General features: G+C 35.6%; 1 protein-coding gene across 4 annotated transcripts in view; it reads right to left on the bottom strand.

Moving 5' to 3' along the window:
- Positions 1-19,898, bottom strand: part of LOC140749899 (kinesin-like protein CG14535) — a 407,024-nt gene that overhangs the window by 10,820 nt on the left and 376,306 nt on the right. For all 4 annotated transcript variants that reach the window (XM_073083137.1, XM_073083139.1, XM_073083140.1 and 1 more), the window contains 2 exons: positions 12,114-12,317; positions 1,949-2,042 (listed from right to left, as the gene is read on the bottom strand). In XM_073083137.1, coding sequence (XP_072939238.1) covers positions 1,949-2,042; positions 12,114-12,317 — 298 coding nt within the window. The remainder of the gene's footprint in view (positions 1-1,948; positions 2,043-12,113; positions 12,318-19,898) is intronic.

Raw genomic sequence — 19,898 nt, 5'->3', positions numbered from 1 at the left:
AGCTATGAGTAAAGAATATGTTATATTTTAAACAATCATTATTTCCTTTTTGGCCTGGTTAGAATATACTATTTTTAATTCCTTTCTTTTTCTTGATGTCCCTTAAAAATCTTGTGCTTGTATTTAAAAAGGGTCATGAGAAGCATAATTTTGTCTCTCTCTATTATAGTATCTCATTTGTGTTGCAATTATCCGAATAAATGTTTCTTTCTTTCTTTCTTTCTTCTTTCAATTTTATTTAAAACAGGAGAATACCAGCCCAGAATTATTTTAATTAAACGGAACCACAGGATATTTCTGACAGTATAGGCATCACAATAAGTCACTGTTACAAGTTATTTTCTGAGCCTGAAGCCAGCAAAGTACCTACTTTATGTAGTTGCACGTTCAGGAGTTCAGGCCTGTTCGTTATAGTTTCCAAAGTTTCGGAAACTCCAATATTTGCGGTTCCCGCTTTTAAGTTTGGTGGAATTAGATTTTATGATCAGCGTGGGAATAGCTTTTGTTGGTTTATTTTGTACGGGACAGTGCGATGCACTGCGATGGGTTTTTGTTTCCTCCGCGAGAACCAATTATACAGTGGGAAAACATAAGCTATAAGGCTGAGACCGCACTGCGATTAAACGCAGACTGAATAAAAAAAGCTGAAAACGCCAAAACGCATACGAACACGCACTGCGGTTTTCTTTTGGCTTAATTTTATTTTAGTCTCATCATAGATTTCAGGCGAACAGCACGTGTTGTGGGGTTAGAGACTGAATAAAAAACCAATGATATTTAAAACTATAGATATGTTACCTGCCCACAAAACAACACAAATAAGTGTTACACTAAACACACAAATACACGTTTTTCTTTTTGCTTACCCGAAAGTAACTCATTCATTCATACGTAAATATGTACGTAAATTTTGCTTCTCTATTACTACTTGTGGAAGGAATACGTTATCTCTATTTTGTCAGTTACGTAATTATAGCGGACCAAGCACGAAAAACAATCAAGATATAATGATTTCTCCTCATTTACTTGTGAAATGTGATTCCATGAATCTTGGGTATTTTTTTGCATAATTTGTACATTTAAGCATTGCCCAAGAAGGCATTTTGAGGCTTAGAAGACTAAAATAATGACGTTAAACGTATACAGTGACATACATACGTGTCAGTTACTACGCCGCCGCGAGAGCGGCTGGAGTCGATTCACTCCAATTGGTGTATTTTGTATATTTCATGTTTTACCCACTAGTAACATATCTTTAGTTTATATCAATGCCCCACCATACAATTACTATGGGAGACAAAAAACCGCGCTTTAAACAAGCCGCGGTCAAAATGTAACAATAAATCAGTCGACTGAAAAAGTCACTAGTGCGTGCACTTGTATAGAAAGCAATATGTTTTATATTTTAGCGGTTTCAGTCTTGCGGTTAAACGCGTGCGTTTAATCGCAGTGCGGTCTCAGCCTAACTCCTTTCTGGTTAGAGTATTGCAGAGCGTTACCATGTAAGGATTTTAAATGCTTATACTAACGTCTTAAAGTCATGAATTTTTGAAAGTGATTTATTTTATCCGATTTCATATTTTTATTGAATTCCCTGTGACAATGACCATTAAATATTAGAAATGTAATCTTCAACTACATTATATTTCCTGCATTCTTAATTAATCTTTGTTTCTTTTTTTAACTTCTCACTTTGCGTAATTTTGCGTCTGTCATAATTTTCTGTTCTTGACATAATTGTCTGTTCTAATTCGAAGTATTTTTATTAGCTTTCATTTAAAAACAATGCTTTTATAATTATTCGTGTAACGTAAAGGTCGATAAGAAACCATTCTCAATCAAGATCTCACATTTATACTAGGTACAATGCATTTGGTTCCAAAATAACTAAATAAATATATTTAAGTAAATTTATCAATAATTAATTAGTGGAAGATAGTATAATTACCAAGTCCTGCGTGTCCGAAGCAGAACAGGCAACCGTCGGTGCCGTTGATGACGGCGTGGATGACGTCAGTGAGCGCACTCGAGCAGATCTCCGTCTGAAACAAACATATCGCTTAGTCTGTGGGCGTTTCTAGGCGTGATTTATGTCTGTGGTGTTTGTTGATGATCATTTTGTTTGTTGGTTTACCCGGTTAAGAGTAATGTTTTTCGAGTGTACGTGTGTGTGTATATATGTCTTATTTTATGGCACGGCCTTTAATTTTGGTGACGAGGAGGAAACCTTCAAAAGGTACCCGTGCCGTGGGAGCGACTCGGGGTTATGGGGGATTCTTGCCGCACTACATCCCCCACCCCCACGCCGTGACCGTTCTCGACACTGCGTTGAGGACTCCGGGATCTTCAAAGTATCGCAACCGGAGTCCTCTATTGGAGTCTCTATATTATATTGTATTGTAAAGAAAAAACACTGTTATTTTATTATGTGTTTAATGTCATTTTATTATTAATGTATGTTTTTATTATCTTCATATTATATTCGCTAGCAAGTAGTGACAAAGACGTGCTAAGTCTGCCGTTAATCCGTTTCATCCAACCTGACGTAATAATTCCGAAAATTAATTCCAAAGACTTTAATTCTCCAGAGATTCTAGAGGATTTAATGAGATTTGACGAAATATGTCTTGGAGTAATTAAAAAGTCCATTTTAAGGGTAACAGAAAACTTAATGAATGAATGTATGAACGTATGAATAAATTAATGTAATGAAAGAAGAGGAAATAGTCCTCAGAGAAAGCAATACATTTGTGATCGACTTCAGATAATATTTTTATCACAAATTAGGTTTTTTGTAAATGAGATTGAAGTAGGAAATGAGCCAGCAGTCCGTCTGATGGTAACTGGTCACTATCGTGGATTTCAATCAATTCCATATAAGGGGTTCTACCAAAAAGCCGACCACAGATTCTTTGTTGCTCTTGAGGACTAAATGGACATTCTTATATTTTGTAAATTAATAGGCATTCACATTATTTCACCAAAACGCAGAACTACTTCAAGCCACTGAAAATATATAAGAGTTTCAACCGAAAGTTTCTACAGTAAGCTCTATTTACCTTGCGTAGAAATTTAATTAATTTGATCAGAGATTGAGACTTGGCGTTTTTACCAAAAAATCGTCTTTTCTACAGCCGTTTTTTATTATCAGATAATGAAGAATTTGATCTTCGACGTTTGACTGACAGATTGGAAAATTGACTCCCAAAAAGTATGTCGCGTTCGTTTTAAAACATTCAGTTAATGTAATTTTATCCTATAAATATAAAATAACTGATGCTATTTTTAATTAAAATATTGTATTTCTGAAGTTTTGAATTACTTAGATATTAGTTACTTATGGAAATAGGTAATCCTTATTGTCTCACTGCTCGGCATGGGTCGTTTTCTATAATTGGGATAGACCTAAAAGTCAATTCTACCATGTAGGAAGTAAATAAAGGTAGGTATTAAGTTTCATTGGGTAAAAACTTTATTTACCAAACAGTTTATGCTTCAAGATCCCGTCGTAAGTACCTAGTGTCCCGTGTCCAGCAGTGGGAGATAATAAAGGATTGCAATCATTCCGCGACAAAGTTGTTAAACCTTTTCTTATACTTTTATGAAGCCAATAACAATAACCAAAAAATAAACCAATATAACGCGTTTTCGGAACATTCTCATAGGTAGGCCAGGACGCACGACAGAACTCTTAAGTAGATGGGAGGTGAGATACTTTGAATAATTTAAGCAAATCCGCCACTTACAGCGTGCCCCAGCAAAGCCAGGTTAAGCGCGCCTCCATGGTGTGTTCATGGTGTTTTCTTACCGAGCGAGGGTTCCCAGATAATTAAACGGACTTACAGCAAAGCGCTGAGATTAGATTCGAAAGGACCCATGATTTTTGGTACTGTGAGATCAGTCCGTAATAGATTGTAGCTTAAAAAATTTAGTAATCTGGTTCGCAATTCTCAATAGATTAGACATGTCTCATAAAAGCAAATAATAATTTTAAATATATTTTAACATAATTAATTTTAATCTACTTTAACATAGCGGCGTGTCTATTGGAATTTTACTTGTTTCAATATGTATTAATGCTTTTTCATACATCATCAACCCATTACTGTTTCTATTACTGGGAACAGTTCCCTCTCAGAATGAGAAGGATTAATCCATAACCACCGCGCAGGCCAAGTGTGTTTTTATACCTTTAGATCTCTTAGATATGCAGGTTTCCTCATGATTTTTTCCCTCACTGTGTAAGCAAGTGATTGTTTATTTTTAATAACTTGCAAAAATAAAACTAAACGAATATGGGATACAAGTAAATGTGCATATAATGTCCTGTATATATTTAAAAAAAATATGGCCACCCCAACTCGGGGATTCGTACTAGGCGCGGAAATATTGAAATTGTTTTGAATGAAAATTTTAATGAGCATCCCTCCGGTCGCTAATTGAAAACGCTTAGATATCATTCCGAGGGCATTTTATCGAATTTGTTACAGCTTTTCTAAATATTTAGTTGTTTTCCCCTTATAAATGGACTGTTGGATTTATAACACTTTGCAGACTTTGCAGTTTAATCGTTTTGGGATTTTGTGCATGATTTGCAGTAATTTAATTAAGGGTTTGGTACAGGATTTATTCTTAAAATAGACATTTGATTTATGTACCCAGATAAATAAATTCTCTTTATTAATCGATCTCCAAAAATCTGGTTCTGTATTCGATATATCACCTCATAAAATTTTATGTTCAGTTTTCGACCGTTATGTACGAGTATGTATGTAAGTTTGTATGTTTGTGGGGGGCTTTGAATTTATAGTCTATCTCTTAGATATATAGTTTTATGTATTTGAATTTGTATTGCAGTTGCATACGTGTCCAGTATGAAATGATAAAATGAATTCTATATGCTTCAGTGTAGATTTACAAATATCTAGAAATGTTAAAACAAGCTGTTTTTATGTAAATACATCTTCATGTCGACAATACAACTATTTTCCACCAAAAAGTATAAATAAATGTATATAATATGTATGTATGCGCTGTAGATAATAAAGCATTATTAAGTTAATTACATTTATTAATACAAAATTGATACACGAATATTTTATCAGCTAAAACACCAAATATATTATTCAACTCAATATCATTAAACAATATGAGTATCCACGTATAAATATGAGCTGTACTCATATCAGCACCGCAGTGCTTTCCCATGACAGGATAATCTAGCTCAGCCTGGATTAGCCGATTGGACTAACGCATTGAGCGCGTTTTGTTGGTTAAGGTGATCTATTGTACTAGATTTTATTATGATGCGTCATATTTTTATATATTACATTCCGGTGGATTCGGATAAAGTTTTTTTGTACTTATAGTTATCTTGCTACTTTCTTTTATCTAGTAGGACTTTGGTTACTTTTTGCTACCTTTCGAGATAGCGCTGTTGTCTAGATTTTTTTATTAATTTTATGTTGAAAAACTTGACTAATTTTTATGCTGGTTAATATTGTGATCTATCTGTCTGATCTTTCTGATCATAAAAACATGTTATAGCTGTGATGTAAGATTATAGGTACCTCTTTCTAAACTGAAAGCATTTCAAATATAAAATATCTAAACTAAACGTTTCCAAAATTGCTTGTACAATAAAAACACGAGTCGTACAGAGCGATTACAGTCGCTCAACTGCGCTAGTCAGTGTATAGATATGAACGTGTGTACTGAGGCTATCGGCCATAACTCAGCCGGCGGCGGCTTAGGGGCTTAGTGCGCGTCGCTGGCCTGCCAACGCACTCGCTATCAACTGTCGCAGTACCTAACTACATACATGTACTAAATGTTATGCCATCTATTTATATTGATAGATTTCTATTTATGAAGTTGAAATAGCAAACTAGCGTGCAGTTCGTCTGTTGATTATTATTCTATTCAATAGGCATCTGAAATTGACCGCCAAAATAATTGGCTTGCCTGAATGTACGTGGCTTTAGAGAGTCTACAAAGGTTTCTATTACCTTCAAAATTCATTTTTTTACTTAGTTGCTGCATTATAATTGATACATCGATTTGTTGAGGTATATTATACCTAAACCTAAAATATTTGTAGCGTGAACTATGTAAACTAAACCTTTAAAAATGTTTACAATAAAAACACGAGTCGTACAGAGCGATTACAGTCGCTCATCTGCGCAAGTCAGTGTATAGATATGAACGTGTGTACTGAGGCTATCGGCCATAACTCAGCCGGCGGCGGCTTAGGGGCTTAGTGCGCGCCGCTGGCCTGCCAACGCACTCGCTATCAACTGTCGCAGTACCTAACTACATATACAGAAGTACCAATTTGTACCCTAAAAGATTTTGATTTATATCCTAAAAGTAATGATACGAAATGCTAATCATAACTTATGTTGATAATGTTATTTACCCATATGATATAGGTGCATATTTAAAATTATGTAGCTTGTAGCAATAAATAGCTAGCAGTTCTCGTAATGATAATAATCTGTCATCAATAGACGTCTGCAATGTAGATAGGATTGTAATTTTGATTGAAGTCATACATAGTTACTACTACTACTACTGCTGTATAATAAGGCAGAACTAGATGTAGTGGTGGTACAACTGAATTCACACAAAGCCGTTTACTAGTTGAACTTTTATAAGAAAGAAGATTACCACAGAATTAGGTACATTACCAAAGAAAGATCTCTTAAATAAATCGTCATTCTTCCCAGTCTGACAATGCCACCACAATCAACGCCATTAATATTCCATAATCCTCTTTATCTGACACCGTATTAGCCACTTGCCGAAGCTTAATTTGTAGCCGGTGCTTACACCCCCAGTTCACATTCGAAACATTTATTCCACTCAATTTTAGGCGTTTTGGCAACCGGAACATTGTATTAGCGTTGTACGATAGTAATAATTAACGGGATTGTTGTTAATAGATTGTTATTTATTGTTTGTTATAAATGCATCTTTAATTAATGGCTTATTGGCTTTGTTGAGTGGATTTAATTTTGTTATTGTTTAGGTGTGTCGAGTATTTGGCTTTTATTTAAAATTAAAAATAGGCGAATGGCAAATGTGATGTGTGACACTCGTAAGTCAAGCCGTGTGGTGGAACAATTACCATACCGCACAGGCGTTCTATGGGTTCCGCGTTCGATTCCCAGTCAGGCAGCCGGTCACAATAGAGAAAAAATCCCAGTGCTATGAGTGTTGAAAACGTTATTCATTTATTTAATATTCAGTGCCATGGATGCCACAGACACACAGAAGATAAGTACACATACTTTTGATCTAGAACAGAAAATTAATAAACAATGCATCATTTCCGACTCGACCTACACAAGCATCAAACTCGGACCTAAGATCTCGTTAGAAGCTATGCGCTTTTAAAACTCCCTAAAGATATCATGAATAAGAGTCAAATAATCTTAAATAACTTAATTCCAAATCTGTATATCAATGACCAGCTGACCCGGAAAACTTTGTACCGCCTCAAAATCTATTTATCAAATATATTTCATATAAAATATAGCCTATGTTACTCGTGGATAACGTAGCTTTCGAATGGTGAAAGAATTTTTAAAATCGGTCCAGTAGTTTTTGAGCCTATTCATTACAATCAAAGAAACAAACAAACAAAGTTTTCCTCTTTATAATATTAGTATAGATCAATGACCATACTCCAAGCTTCCCAGACTTGCTAAACCCCCACACCCAGTAGTGGGAAATAATTGAGTAGCAACCAAGTTGTTATGCGGTAAAATCATGCGGCAGATAAACAGGATTACCCAGTATTAATGGTAGCGACGACTTCTGCGTCGGGCTTACCGAGGGTGTGTTGGGTATGTTATGTATGCAATAAGATGTGGATTTGATATTTGAGGACCATGTTGCATTTATATCTTTAACGGTCTTCGGATCCTAACGTTTTCCGAGCTTATGTATGTTGTTCCTATGTCTCATTCTAATCGTCACTAAACGGTGATGGAAAACATCGTGAGGAAATATGCATACCTGAGAGATTTATAAAAAAAACCTGATATGTGAAGTCTACCAATACGCACTTGGCCAGCGCGGTGGACTATGGCCTAATCCTTCTCATTCTGGGAGGAGACCCGTGCTCAGCAGTGGGACAATAATGGGCTGATGATGATGATTATGTCTCATTTTTGTGCACGCTCAAACGGCGACGGATGTTAAGATTAGCGGTGTCGTTCTTTCGTCTTAATTGTGTGGGTAACAGGGTAATTTATAAGCTGTCGGGTTTTTGATTTTATCATATTTATTATATTGTTGACTTTGTTTTCGTTATAATAGTAGAAGAATCTGATTTCGAACCGTGGACATATCGACAAACTATTTATATGAGTTGTTGTTTGTTGCGATTTAATAACAAACCCAACCAATGTGTTGCCTACTAAAGATCAAAATTGAAACATCTCTGCGCACTAGACATATTGCACGACTCACGATGCGAAGCATCAGAGAGTGCTTTACGATCGAAAAATTTTTTTCGCTTCATTTTAGCGGCTATTTTTATTATTATAGCCTTGATAGTTCACGGAATCAAGATATTTTGCATACTATTGTCGAGATAATTTAATGGAGATTAATTCCATACTTTTTAAAAATTGATTTACTGCAATAGAATTGGAAAAAAACACCAAAATAGGTCAAAAAATTTTCCTGTCCGTCATGTGTGAAACCTGAAAACACTGTAACTTGTGAAAAAATCCATCATTTGAGTTAATTTTTTTTTTTTTAATTCTAATCGACGATTGTAGGTCACTGAATGCGAATGATTAATTAATTCAGTGTCGTTTAATTGCAATTAATAAAAAACGAAAACTACAAGACTGTATATCTATATATATCTATGTAAAATGAACATGGATGGTGATATATCTATAGATATTATGTACATTTTATTCCACCAGGGGCGCCTGTGCATCACTTTCCTAGTACAGCTGTTTTTTTAATTTTTTTTTTATATTTCATAATTAAATGAGCATTATGAGTCGTGCACTTTTGGATTTTCCAAACTTTTTCAATCTTCTATAGGCAAAAACTGTTTAGTTTAGATTATTCATAAGGGGCCTAAGACGACCACACATCTATAATCATATTCAACCCGTTACGTAACATAACGAACTCTACCAAGTAAAGTCCATAAGTTTCTCCATTCTAAAGAACAGTGCCTATCCGAAACTTTCTTAAATGCACATTCTGCGCACCTCGCAAGTTTTAAGGATTCAGCTCAAAAAATGTGCATTCTGAGTATAGTTTGCAATTCCCTAACGGTGAACGGCGAGGCCTTTCAACAATTTAAACATGAAAATTCGCAACTCGCTCAGAAAATTTTTCAGCATGAAATTCAGGTGAGGCACTCGTCGTATTGCAAGCTAGTAGCGAGTGTTATGAATTACAGTTTCGACATAAAACAATTGGCTTTTGTTTATAAAAGTGAAGAAGCATTTCCGTAGTTAGTATATATCTCAACTGATCTACAAAGTTAAGCAATATCAGGCGCGGGCGGGTATTGGATGGGTGACCGCTAGGAGATCAATTTAATGCTCACTTCTATGATTCTGGAAGCACGATATGTGATAGCATACACTTGATATATTATTATTATAATTAGATAGCAGTCGTCGAAGGTTATCGAAGGCTTAATGGGTAGTTTGATTACATTCGAAACGGGTCGGCTACAATACAGCCCCTAGAAAAGAATATAGTTTCCTAAGTAGGACAACAAACAGTTCCAGCCAACGGCCGTTTAACATCTTTATCGCTTCTAGTTATTCGCGTGCGGTAAGACAAGTCGTTATGAATACCGCGACAACGGCTGTCGTGTTTGTCAACGACCCAAGTTAGGGAATTATGCGGTAATACAATTCTTTAAACAACCTCGTATTACAAAGAATTTACTCGCGAATATTTCCTTACATTGTTAGTACATTTAGGTCACGTAAGTTTTTCGTATATTATACGGACGGATTATAATCTGTATGTGCTTATATTTACTTCTGATATCGCTGCAATATTGTAAATAAATAATTAATGCGATTATTATAATATGCACAATGATCATGACTATAATATAGCTTACATTATTAGTAAAAGTTGGGAGAGACACGTACCTATACAGCAGGGGTACATAAAAAATCTGCTATTTCATAATATTGAATTAGCAACCGAGTATGCAGACTATCTGATTGTATGTGGCTACTGCCGCTACACGGTGATTTAGGTAGAACATAATTTTTGCAAGTGTAATTATATCGGTTTATTGCAATAAGCTTTACAATGCTGATAATAGATGGCGCGGTATTCAAATAACGGATGCAGGATATTTTTTACCATGAGAATTTGGCCAAAATATTTTTGGAAATATTAAACTAGGAATATATTCATAATGGCTGTGGTGCTACAATATGTGACATCATGTTTGAGTTGTGGTTTTATGGCGATAATAAAATAAAGCCACACGAATTTTATGATGATGAAAGAGCATTTAATGAGCGTCATATTACACCATTACATATTACACTCATATTACACTTATACTTAGATGTGATAGAAAATATACAAAATATTTCTATCCACTCAAGTAATTGTACGAAAAAAAAAGATACCGGCCGAATTGATAACCACCTCCTTTTTGAAGTCGGTTAAAAAGGATTAGTGTTAACTTAAGTCGAAAGGGATACTATGTATTTGAATACAAAGTTATATATTATGTAAACATTGAACTAAATTTTATATAATTTATAATTTATTTAGTACTTATGCAATATGACACGACTATTTGCAGTTTGCAGTGGATAAAATAAAGGTTTATCTGAAGGTCCTGATCTGAATATTATTAATTATTTAACTAATTTTTGAATGTGGGTTTCGAAAAATTTAATGTTTAATAGTTAATATAACATATTATTGCATATTATGTTCTCATTCTATTGTTGAGGAAGAAAAATACATTAACTTTCTCAAAAAAACCTTACGTCTATCTACAATTCTACATAATAAAATTAATTTCTATTTGTTCATTGGCAGTTAAAATCTAAAATGTAATTCGAATTTTATCGGCAGATTTCATTCCTAACTTCAAAGACAATGGAACACATTCTGACGAATGTGCCATTTGCCAAATGCCAAATCTAATAGCGGAACAGAACTACAGCAGTTGTTACGGTCCATTAAAATCTGGCTTTTGGAGTAACGTGGATGTTTTGAACATTGAAAGCAGTTATTAAAGCAGTCCATATCAATTACACGCGAACAATAGTATGGTTGCTTTTGTATGTAGCACTACATATTTTTTGTTTCTTTGTATTTTATATTTATGTACGTATACTTAGGGATTATGTTACATATCAATGATGTTGAATATAAATATGCTGAATAATTTGTATAATTAAATAGTTTATATTATATAGGAAAGTAGGTAAATAGCATATTATAATATGCTATTACATCTTTGTATGAAAGAGCTAAAACTACAGCACGGTGTAGTAGTTTTACCATATTTCAAACATTTCTCATTGTACACTAAGTAAACAAAGTTTATAAAAATAAAGTCCGGTAACTTAGACCGAGCTGGGAAACTTTTATGTAATAGTATCCTTTATTTTCCGGCAGGAGCGCGGCACGAGTCCAGGAAGATCCGGGAACACTAAGAGATAATTCTTATTTTTAAAACCTGCGAAGTAGGTCGTGTTGAGGTTTACGGTGGCATTTTAAAAATATTGAAGCATTTTCGAGCTCTTGAAGATATTCTTCAAAGGACTCTAGTGTTAAGGAGAATATTTTTATAGCTAGGTAGTAGTAAAGATATTGGGTAGTTTATTAATAGGAGACTGCTTTTAGTATTTGGTTTACGAAAAACTGACCCGTAGGTATATTCTTATACCTTTTTTTGTTGACGAAGGGGAAACCGTCAATAGGCTAGTAGAACTTGGATGATTACAAATATCCATGGGTGATAGCGGCCATCAATTGCCTTTAGACGTGTTTCCACTCCTAAATACTAAGTTGGACGCCTCATATATATAAACGTCAGTATGTACAAAACAAAATATAATGAATACTACGAAGTAACTCACTTGAGAATCATCCTGTGAGAAGATGGCGTCAAAGGCAAACATCTTCGGCGCTGCAACCCCAACCTTCCGGTCCTCAGGGGCGGTGGCGGCTGGCGCGGTCTCGCACAGCGTCACTTGCTTCTTGCGCTTGTCCAGGGAGAAGGTTTGTGTGCCACTCGTGAAGGGTCCCTCGCCTGATGCGCCTACCCGGAGCATTACTTTCACCTGGAAGAGAGGATAGTTGTTAATTATGGATTGTGTGAGTAGATCACGCTATTGTGCGTGACTTCATATTATGGCGGCTAGGTGTATTTTTGAATCTTTTTGACCTGCAATATTACCGGTTATACTGGCGAATACTTTGCAATATACCCAGCAGTGTGGCTGCCATATAAAAAACGTTTCAATACTATGATTGTGGCAATCGTGTAAGATTTGGACTGGGTGGCAAAATAATCGCGGCAAGATATTGCCAAAAATGTAACCCTGCAAGGGTCACAACTATGAAATATAACAGAAAAGAAAAATAAAACAGTAATCACAGATGTAATTAGTAGATGCATTATACTTGACAAAGATACACTGACTACATGTATTTCATAAAAAATATAATTAGTAGATGTAGTCGATATGATTCGTTTGAGGCAATTATCTGGATATTTCATACAACATTTTAAAGATAGTTTTTTTAATTTCGACTCATTGAAAAGTGACACGCCATATTAATGTGGGGGCAACGTTGCGGGCTCGTTGCGAGAACGCTACTACATCGTAGGCACGTTGTCAAATTAAAGTGACACACATCTTAAACGTCACAATGAAAACGAGAAACAGTTACGTCAAATTAATTTCCAACTCGCTGAATGCCGCTAAAGTAATTTGTGTGTTATTGTGTACACCGTGAGAATGGAGTAGAAACAGCATGAAGGCAACATTTGGCGGGTTCTGCCACGAGCTTATTGCATTGTTCTGTGTTTACACTGTGTTGTATCGTGATAAAATTGTACAAGCCTTGTATAGTTGTTTTACGAGATTGTGTAAATTTCGTGTCTTAGTATTTTAAATTATCTTATGGTTTAAACAAATAAATGAAATTGGAAATTGTATGGGTCATTTTGAAGTCCTTTATTATTTTCATGTGCTTATCTTTAAAAAATCTGCCTAATAATAGCACTGCACGCTCCTGAAATTTACAGACACGAAGCATTCCAATTTACTTGGTCCTCAGCGGTAAATATCTATGACCTTCCTGAATTAGACCTCTAAATCTATTTAGACTTGATAACGGATTCGCAACAGGTATACTTACGGCAATAGACCATCCGGACATGGATATACCATTATATGGACTGCAAGTATGTTATTTCCATTTTATAAAAACAAACATCGTGTGTGTATCATATTGTATATCTTAACATATTGTATCGTTTCATCGTTTCATATCGTCTCAAACATCATATCCTTTACTCGCAAACTGTCTACTAACTCTTAAACTTACACAAATTCATTGTACGCCATAACAGAGCCACAATGGCGTAAATTTACGAAATCTGCGCCTAACGAGGCATCACAAACAGATGCTTTGAAGTGAATTCACGTTCTACACACATTACAATACAATACCTTACGTTGTTACATTGTGTACAAATACGTCAAATAGAAGAGACTCTAACTTGACATATAATCAAAATGTATCAGTAGAACTTGAAAATGGGAACTTTCATAACGGGAAATGTATCTAATGTTTCAATGGAACATGAAAATGTAAACTGTCGTTCATTCTGTTAAACTAATGATTGGATGAGGAATTATGAACGCTTTTGTAAAGCTTAAAAATTAGAAAAAAATAAATTATTATCACACTACTTTGGAATACTTCAAATAAAGTTATATAATGAAAATTGCATTTTTGTTATACCTACTACTGTCATATAGAATATTTAGTTGGGACTTAAATCATAAAAGTTTTTATTAGAAAAATATTAATTAATTAAGACGCTGCTTTCCCCACAATAACCTCGTTATTTATATATTTATATTTAAAATTCATTCCGGAAGTCAGACAGACTTAAAAATAAAAGTTTCATCATATTGTCTATGTCGTAATTAAAGATAAATAGAATTGCGAGTTCAGAAAAAATAAAACACTTTTTTTTTTACTGTGATTCTATTACTTATTCGTATAGACGCGTAAAGCTCTTTTATTTGCAAATTAATATTATATATATAAGTTTGAGAACTCAGCAGTGATGGCATAGTAGTTGTAACTTGGTTTCTCGATCGAGGGGATGGTGGTTCAAATCCCAGGCACGCAAAATTTTGTGCGTATCTGGTGTTTTCTTTTTTATAATATAGGAGTAGCAGACGAGCATACAGTCCACCTGATGGTAAGTGGCTACTGTAATCAACCCCAGATAGGATTAAATACTCTTACCTAAGGTCGGCAACAGACACGCCGCTACCCGTGAGGACTAAGCTGGAACGCCTCGAAAAAGTCTGTCTCCCTTACCACACCTTGCACAGCACAGCAGCGCCTAACACTGCTGTTATTAGGTAGAAATAGGTGTGGCGGTGGTACCACCGGAGTCATACCACAAAGGGTTCTACCACCTTCTAAATCTATTTGATATTGTCGCAGTATATTGTTTTACTCCGGTGGCACAGCGCTGGCTTATAACAACTGTATGAACCGCTGATGTATTCTGGTTTTAACGTTGTGTAGTAAGGCAGTAACATATGAGGTATACTAAATTGGTGTTTAGGAGCAGCACCGCGTCTGTGGTCAACCTCAAGTAGGACCACAACCCATTATACCGATGACAAGACATGGTTGATTACAGATTGTCATGGTTAACAGTGACCATTTATTATATTCTATCCTACAGAACTACACGTCCATTTGTCTACGTATGTAAAAAAAAATATTTTAAATAACTTTAAAAACGAATCAGTAGAAATACCGAAGAATACGTATATTATAGTAGTGTGTGCATTATATTTTGACTTGAAAAATCTCAAAAAGAAAGAAAAAGAATACCATTGAAATACAATGGAAAGGTAGGATATAAACGAATCAAGTATAGTAACTATACGGAAGTACAGGGAGTTTCGTAGCTACTTGTTTCGTTAATATTCTAAGGCCGCTACCTTAATTCCGATTATATTATCATCCCAATCAAGTAAGAACAGTTTACATGGAATTACACCCTTACAATATTAATCGCGTAATTAGCGGATTTCGGTCTAATAAAGCTAATAGACCATTGTTGCTAGTTAAGGCGGATTGCGACATTTACGACGTACGATACGACTACGATTCTCTTTCATAACATGCTATAGTTTGCGTGGATGTAAGAGGATCGTTAAAAGGAATACTCGTGGGTATTGTCATTGGCATTAAAAAAAAAAAGCAGATTCATGTCTAAAATACTGAAAGAATCTGAATTAATATAAGGTTTTGTAAAGATAAATTATTTAGAAAAGTAGTATCCTAGACAGAATCAAACGGACATGTTTAAAAATATAATTTAAGCTGCAAAATAAATTTTATTAAATACCTATTAGATCTTAAAACTTTGCGTAGCTATAAGAAAAACCCACATAAAATATCGTGATTGAATCGATCGCAGCATATTGTCGTCGTCGTATATTATAAAGGGCCAGATACATTTACGTGCGTTGCTTGCTTGATTAGCGATTGAGAAATTCCATTGCCTGATTGCGCACATACGTGTCGCTAATTTCCACGCGCTTGTGAATTATAAATACAGTAGAATTATAATAGGGTTACTACGAAAATGCCAGGAAAGATGTTTTAGGATAGTCTGACAAAGGGTGTTTTGAGTGGGAAGATGCCTTTGTCGTTTGGCAAAGTGATCGTGCTGATCGTGCTTATGATATATTTCGTGATCTCAGTTCAGAGCTTGCATATATGCAACTAGTGGTGCCCGCGGCTTCGCCCGCATTTTAAAGAAATAATATACATAAAACGGGAAATTTGTACCTGCATTGGAATGACAGTGGTGCCATCTCACGAAAATTGGTCTTACCAACTCCCAAACCCTCGTGGGCTCTTGGACAACAACTTTGCTAAAGATCATCACTTGATCAAATGCATAGTTTCCGATTCTATAACTACTTACGAATTAAAAATTAATTAAAAAATCCTTTTCCCACGGACTAAATTGTGAATCTAAACTATTCTCAAATCCCCTTGAACACACACAACAAATTTCATCAAAATCAGTCCAGTCGTTTAGGAGGAGTTCAGTGACATACACACGCACAAAAGAAATATATATATATAAAGATATATGATTTTTATAAAATGTTGATAGTGTGTTTCAGAACTGTTTGGCGTAATCTCTTGATGAATTTATCTTAAAACTTCAAAATGATTAATATATTATTACTGCGCAGTACAATATGATTACTGGCCAAGCAATTCCGCGATCAACTTAAGGCAATTATTTCTGGTGTCGGCCACATATGCGTCGCTACTTGTAAGGACTAATTTGGAAAACCTCGTATTTCTATGTTACCACACCTTAAACCAGAACAAAACAGTGTTGAACACTGCCTTTGTAAAAAAATTATATCTACCCAATAACCACAAGATGATAACAATACTAAGACCGACATAACTATACCATTCGGCATCGGCACACACATATAGGCGTCTATTATTTACTCTTCATTGATAACATAGACTGCAGCCTCACACTGCAGCAATGGCTTCAGGCTGTCAATCACGCAGTCTGAAAGGCCGGTTCACCAAATCAAACGGTCCATTGGCTTTCATTCGAATTGAAATCATCGTTCACTATGACAGATATTCGAAACTATTCGCTTTTAGGACTATTGTGTTTAGGATACAAATAGATACGTTGTATGTGTGCAGTTTTGTTTCGATTTAATAGGTAGATTATCTAGTCTATTCTCTATATTTCGAAGGTGGTTCCAATACTGAGGTGCCATCGCCACAGCTATTTCTGCCTGAAGGGTGTTGTAGGGGAGACAAACCTATTTGAGGTGTTCCAATTGAGTCTTCACAACAAGTAACGGCAGTACCCACTTACCATGCAGTGGATTGCATGCTCTCAAAAAATACATACTTACAGTAGAGAAACGTTATTTTCGCAAGTGGATAAACCAGTAAAATTAAAAATAATTAAATATGAAATCTAGTAGCTACCACAAGAAATCAGTTTTAGGCCAATTAAGGAGGTACATTTAACTTAAGAGTAAATGACATTCGAGTTAATGACTCGCATCTCCAAACCCCAGTGAAACTAGGAAGATGCACCCAACCACCATACAGCATACAGCCCAAACAGGCAGTGTTCAACAGATATCCCTTCGACTGGGAGAGAGATTTTGGGATCTACTTGTCAGAGGTATGACGTCGGTCAACGGATTTGAAAATTAAATTATTGCTGAAATATTTTATACCTGGATTGTACCGAAAGGAAATAATAATTACTTAGATATTTTAGATATGTAACGGGTACTCACGATACGCGGTTTTAATTATTTTATTGCCGATATGATAATGCCTTATTAGGTATATACCACGTGTCCCTGTAGTTCCGGGAGTAGAATAGGACTACGGTATCTCCTGCCTGTCGTAAGAGGCGACTAAAAGGGGGCTTCCGGGGTTGCGGGTGGCAAGAGTGGGAGCTCGAACCGCCCAGCCAGCGGCCCCGAGTACGCACCAGACGGTGTGGCGAGCGCCAAGCTCACCTGGGCGGAGCCCGACGGGGCAACGCGCTAAGAGGGCTCCGGTTGCGTTCCTTTGGAGATCCCGGAGCCCTCTACGCAGCGCCGAGGACGGCCACCGGGGGGGTTTTAGTGCGGTAAGAATCCCACATAATCCTACGTCGCTTCCACGACACCGGGTACCTTTTGAAGGTTTCCCCCACGTAAACGAAAAAAAAAAGGTATATACCACGTATCGTGAGTGTCCGTTACATATTAAAATGTCTTAATTTCGCGCTAATATTAATCTAAAATTAAGGTTAGATTTTTTTCAATATTTTAAAATGCCTTAATATTTTCAATAACATGTTTGCCCACTACAGGACGATAAAATCACAGCAACGTCTCAGCTCAACGATCGTGTGAGACTTAGCACAATTTTATAGAGAATACACGTTACAAACTATTAATTTTATCTCAATTGTAGTTTACATTATTTCAGTCATGAAACTCGGTTACACAGGACTAAGCATGTTAAGGTATGCTCTAACGTAAATCTTGTAGGTAAACGTACTAAATCATAATTCATCTTTGCTGTCTTATATAATAATTCAGTCCAACGTGGTCCAAAATAGATTTATATTCTTCATTTTGACGATCTCTATTTACAATATAGTTTGTCTGCTAAATATCGAAATTTGTCAATTGTTTGGCCATATATTATTTTTAATTAATAATGGGCGTAAGTTAATTGTCTTAATAATCAAGTCAATCAAAAATTTCATAATTGGAAATTCAAGTATATGGGCAGGAGTGAACATTTACCAGCAGGTGAAGTAAAAAAATTGTAAACAAAGATTCATTATACATTGGTCGTTACTTATGTAGAGGTATTCTGTGTAATGTATGATATGATTGTGGTAGACAGTGTTTGGACAGCGATATCGCCTGGTCTGCGTCACTGGGATTTTAGGATTTACCTGTCAACGGAGCAGTGGAGCGGAGGTTACAATTAACTCATTATTACTCTACTTTCCTCGCAAGTAACTGTGGAAAGTAAAATCAATGTTAGTGATAGTTACTGATAGCGTATCTTTTATATGAAAAAATGCTTGATTTAGATACAATGCAATACAATGTAAAGTTTGTCTTGCCGAATGAGTTATAAGAAAATACGATGCACAAAAGATACGTCTCTAGTGAAAAACTCATTGATCTCATTTACTCAAATTCCATTATCATTTTACAGGACAGGCTTTATGATTACGATTGATGACAAACATAATGAGAGGCTCGAAAACCTCGTGTTTTACAGACAAACCAATGTAAACTTCGTCTTGACAAACTACTAAAAAGAAAAAATGAAATACGGTCCACAAAGACACGTCGCTAGCGCAAAACTCATCGATCTCATTTACTCACGCCGTATTCCCGTGCAATTACCAGGTAAATTCCATTACATCTTACAAGACAGGCGTTATGACATTACGGCCAATGACAAACAGTCTGAGAGGCTTGAAAAACAAATCCTGCTGTCAACACGCGTAACGTCTTCGGGGACGCTATTTTTCTTGCCGTCGTAAACAAGAAGTCATTTTGCAGTGACAGGGATTAAAATTATCTCGCAGTGCCTTTTAAGGGCTTTGGGTTTGTTTACAAATTAGGAGGTACAGGTGTAGGAAAAAGAATCATTAAAGTGACACGTACTTTTATTTCCATTTAATAAGGTTAAGTTAAAACCCTGTAAAATTTAGTAAACTTAAAAAGAAAAAAAACTTTGGTTATTTAGATGGCTACTGACCTAGAAACTAACCTGAAACTATCTATACATATACACAACGTGCACAACTGCACAGTGCACACATACACACACACACACATAAGTCGTAACATACCACTTTCATTAAAAAATATACAAAAGCATAAATCTGCACGAAACCATAATATACCTCACATCAGCCTTACAGGCCCATAGATTCCCATGAAAGCAAACACTATAAATAAGGCCTCGATAAACGCAGCCCTCGACTGGGTATCGTCGATAAACTGTGAACGACAAATTTGTGTGCAGCGAGTTGTTGAAGAGTCTGAATACTGATCGATTGCACC

Source organism: Epargyreus clarus, unplaced genomic scaffold (assembly GCF_041222505.1).
Source record: "Epargyreus clarus isolate Ecla_fem2 unplaced genomic scaffold, WU_Ecla_fem_2.2 ptg000018l, whole genome shotgun sequence".
NCBI classification, from domain to species: domain Eukaryota; kingdom Metazoa; phylum Arthropoda; class Insecta; order Lepidoptera; family Hesperiidae; genus Epargyreus; species Epargyreus clarus.
The sequence above is the reverse complement of the archived record's forward strand: the minus strand, read 5'-3'. Positions and strand labels throughout refer to the sequence as shown.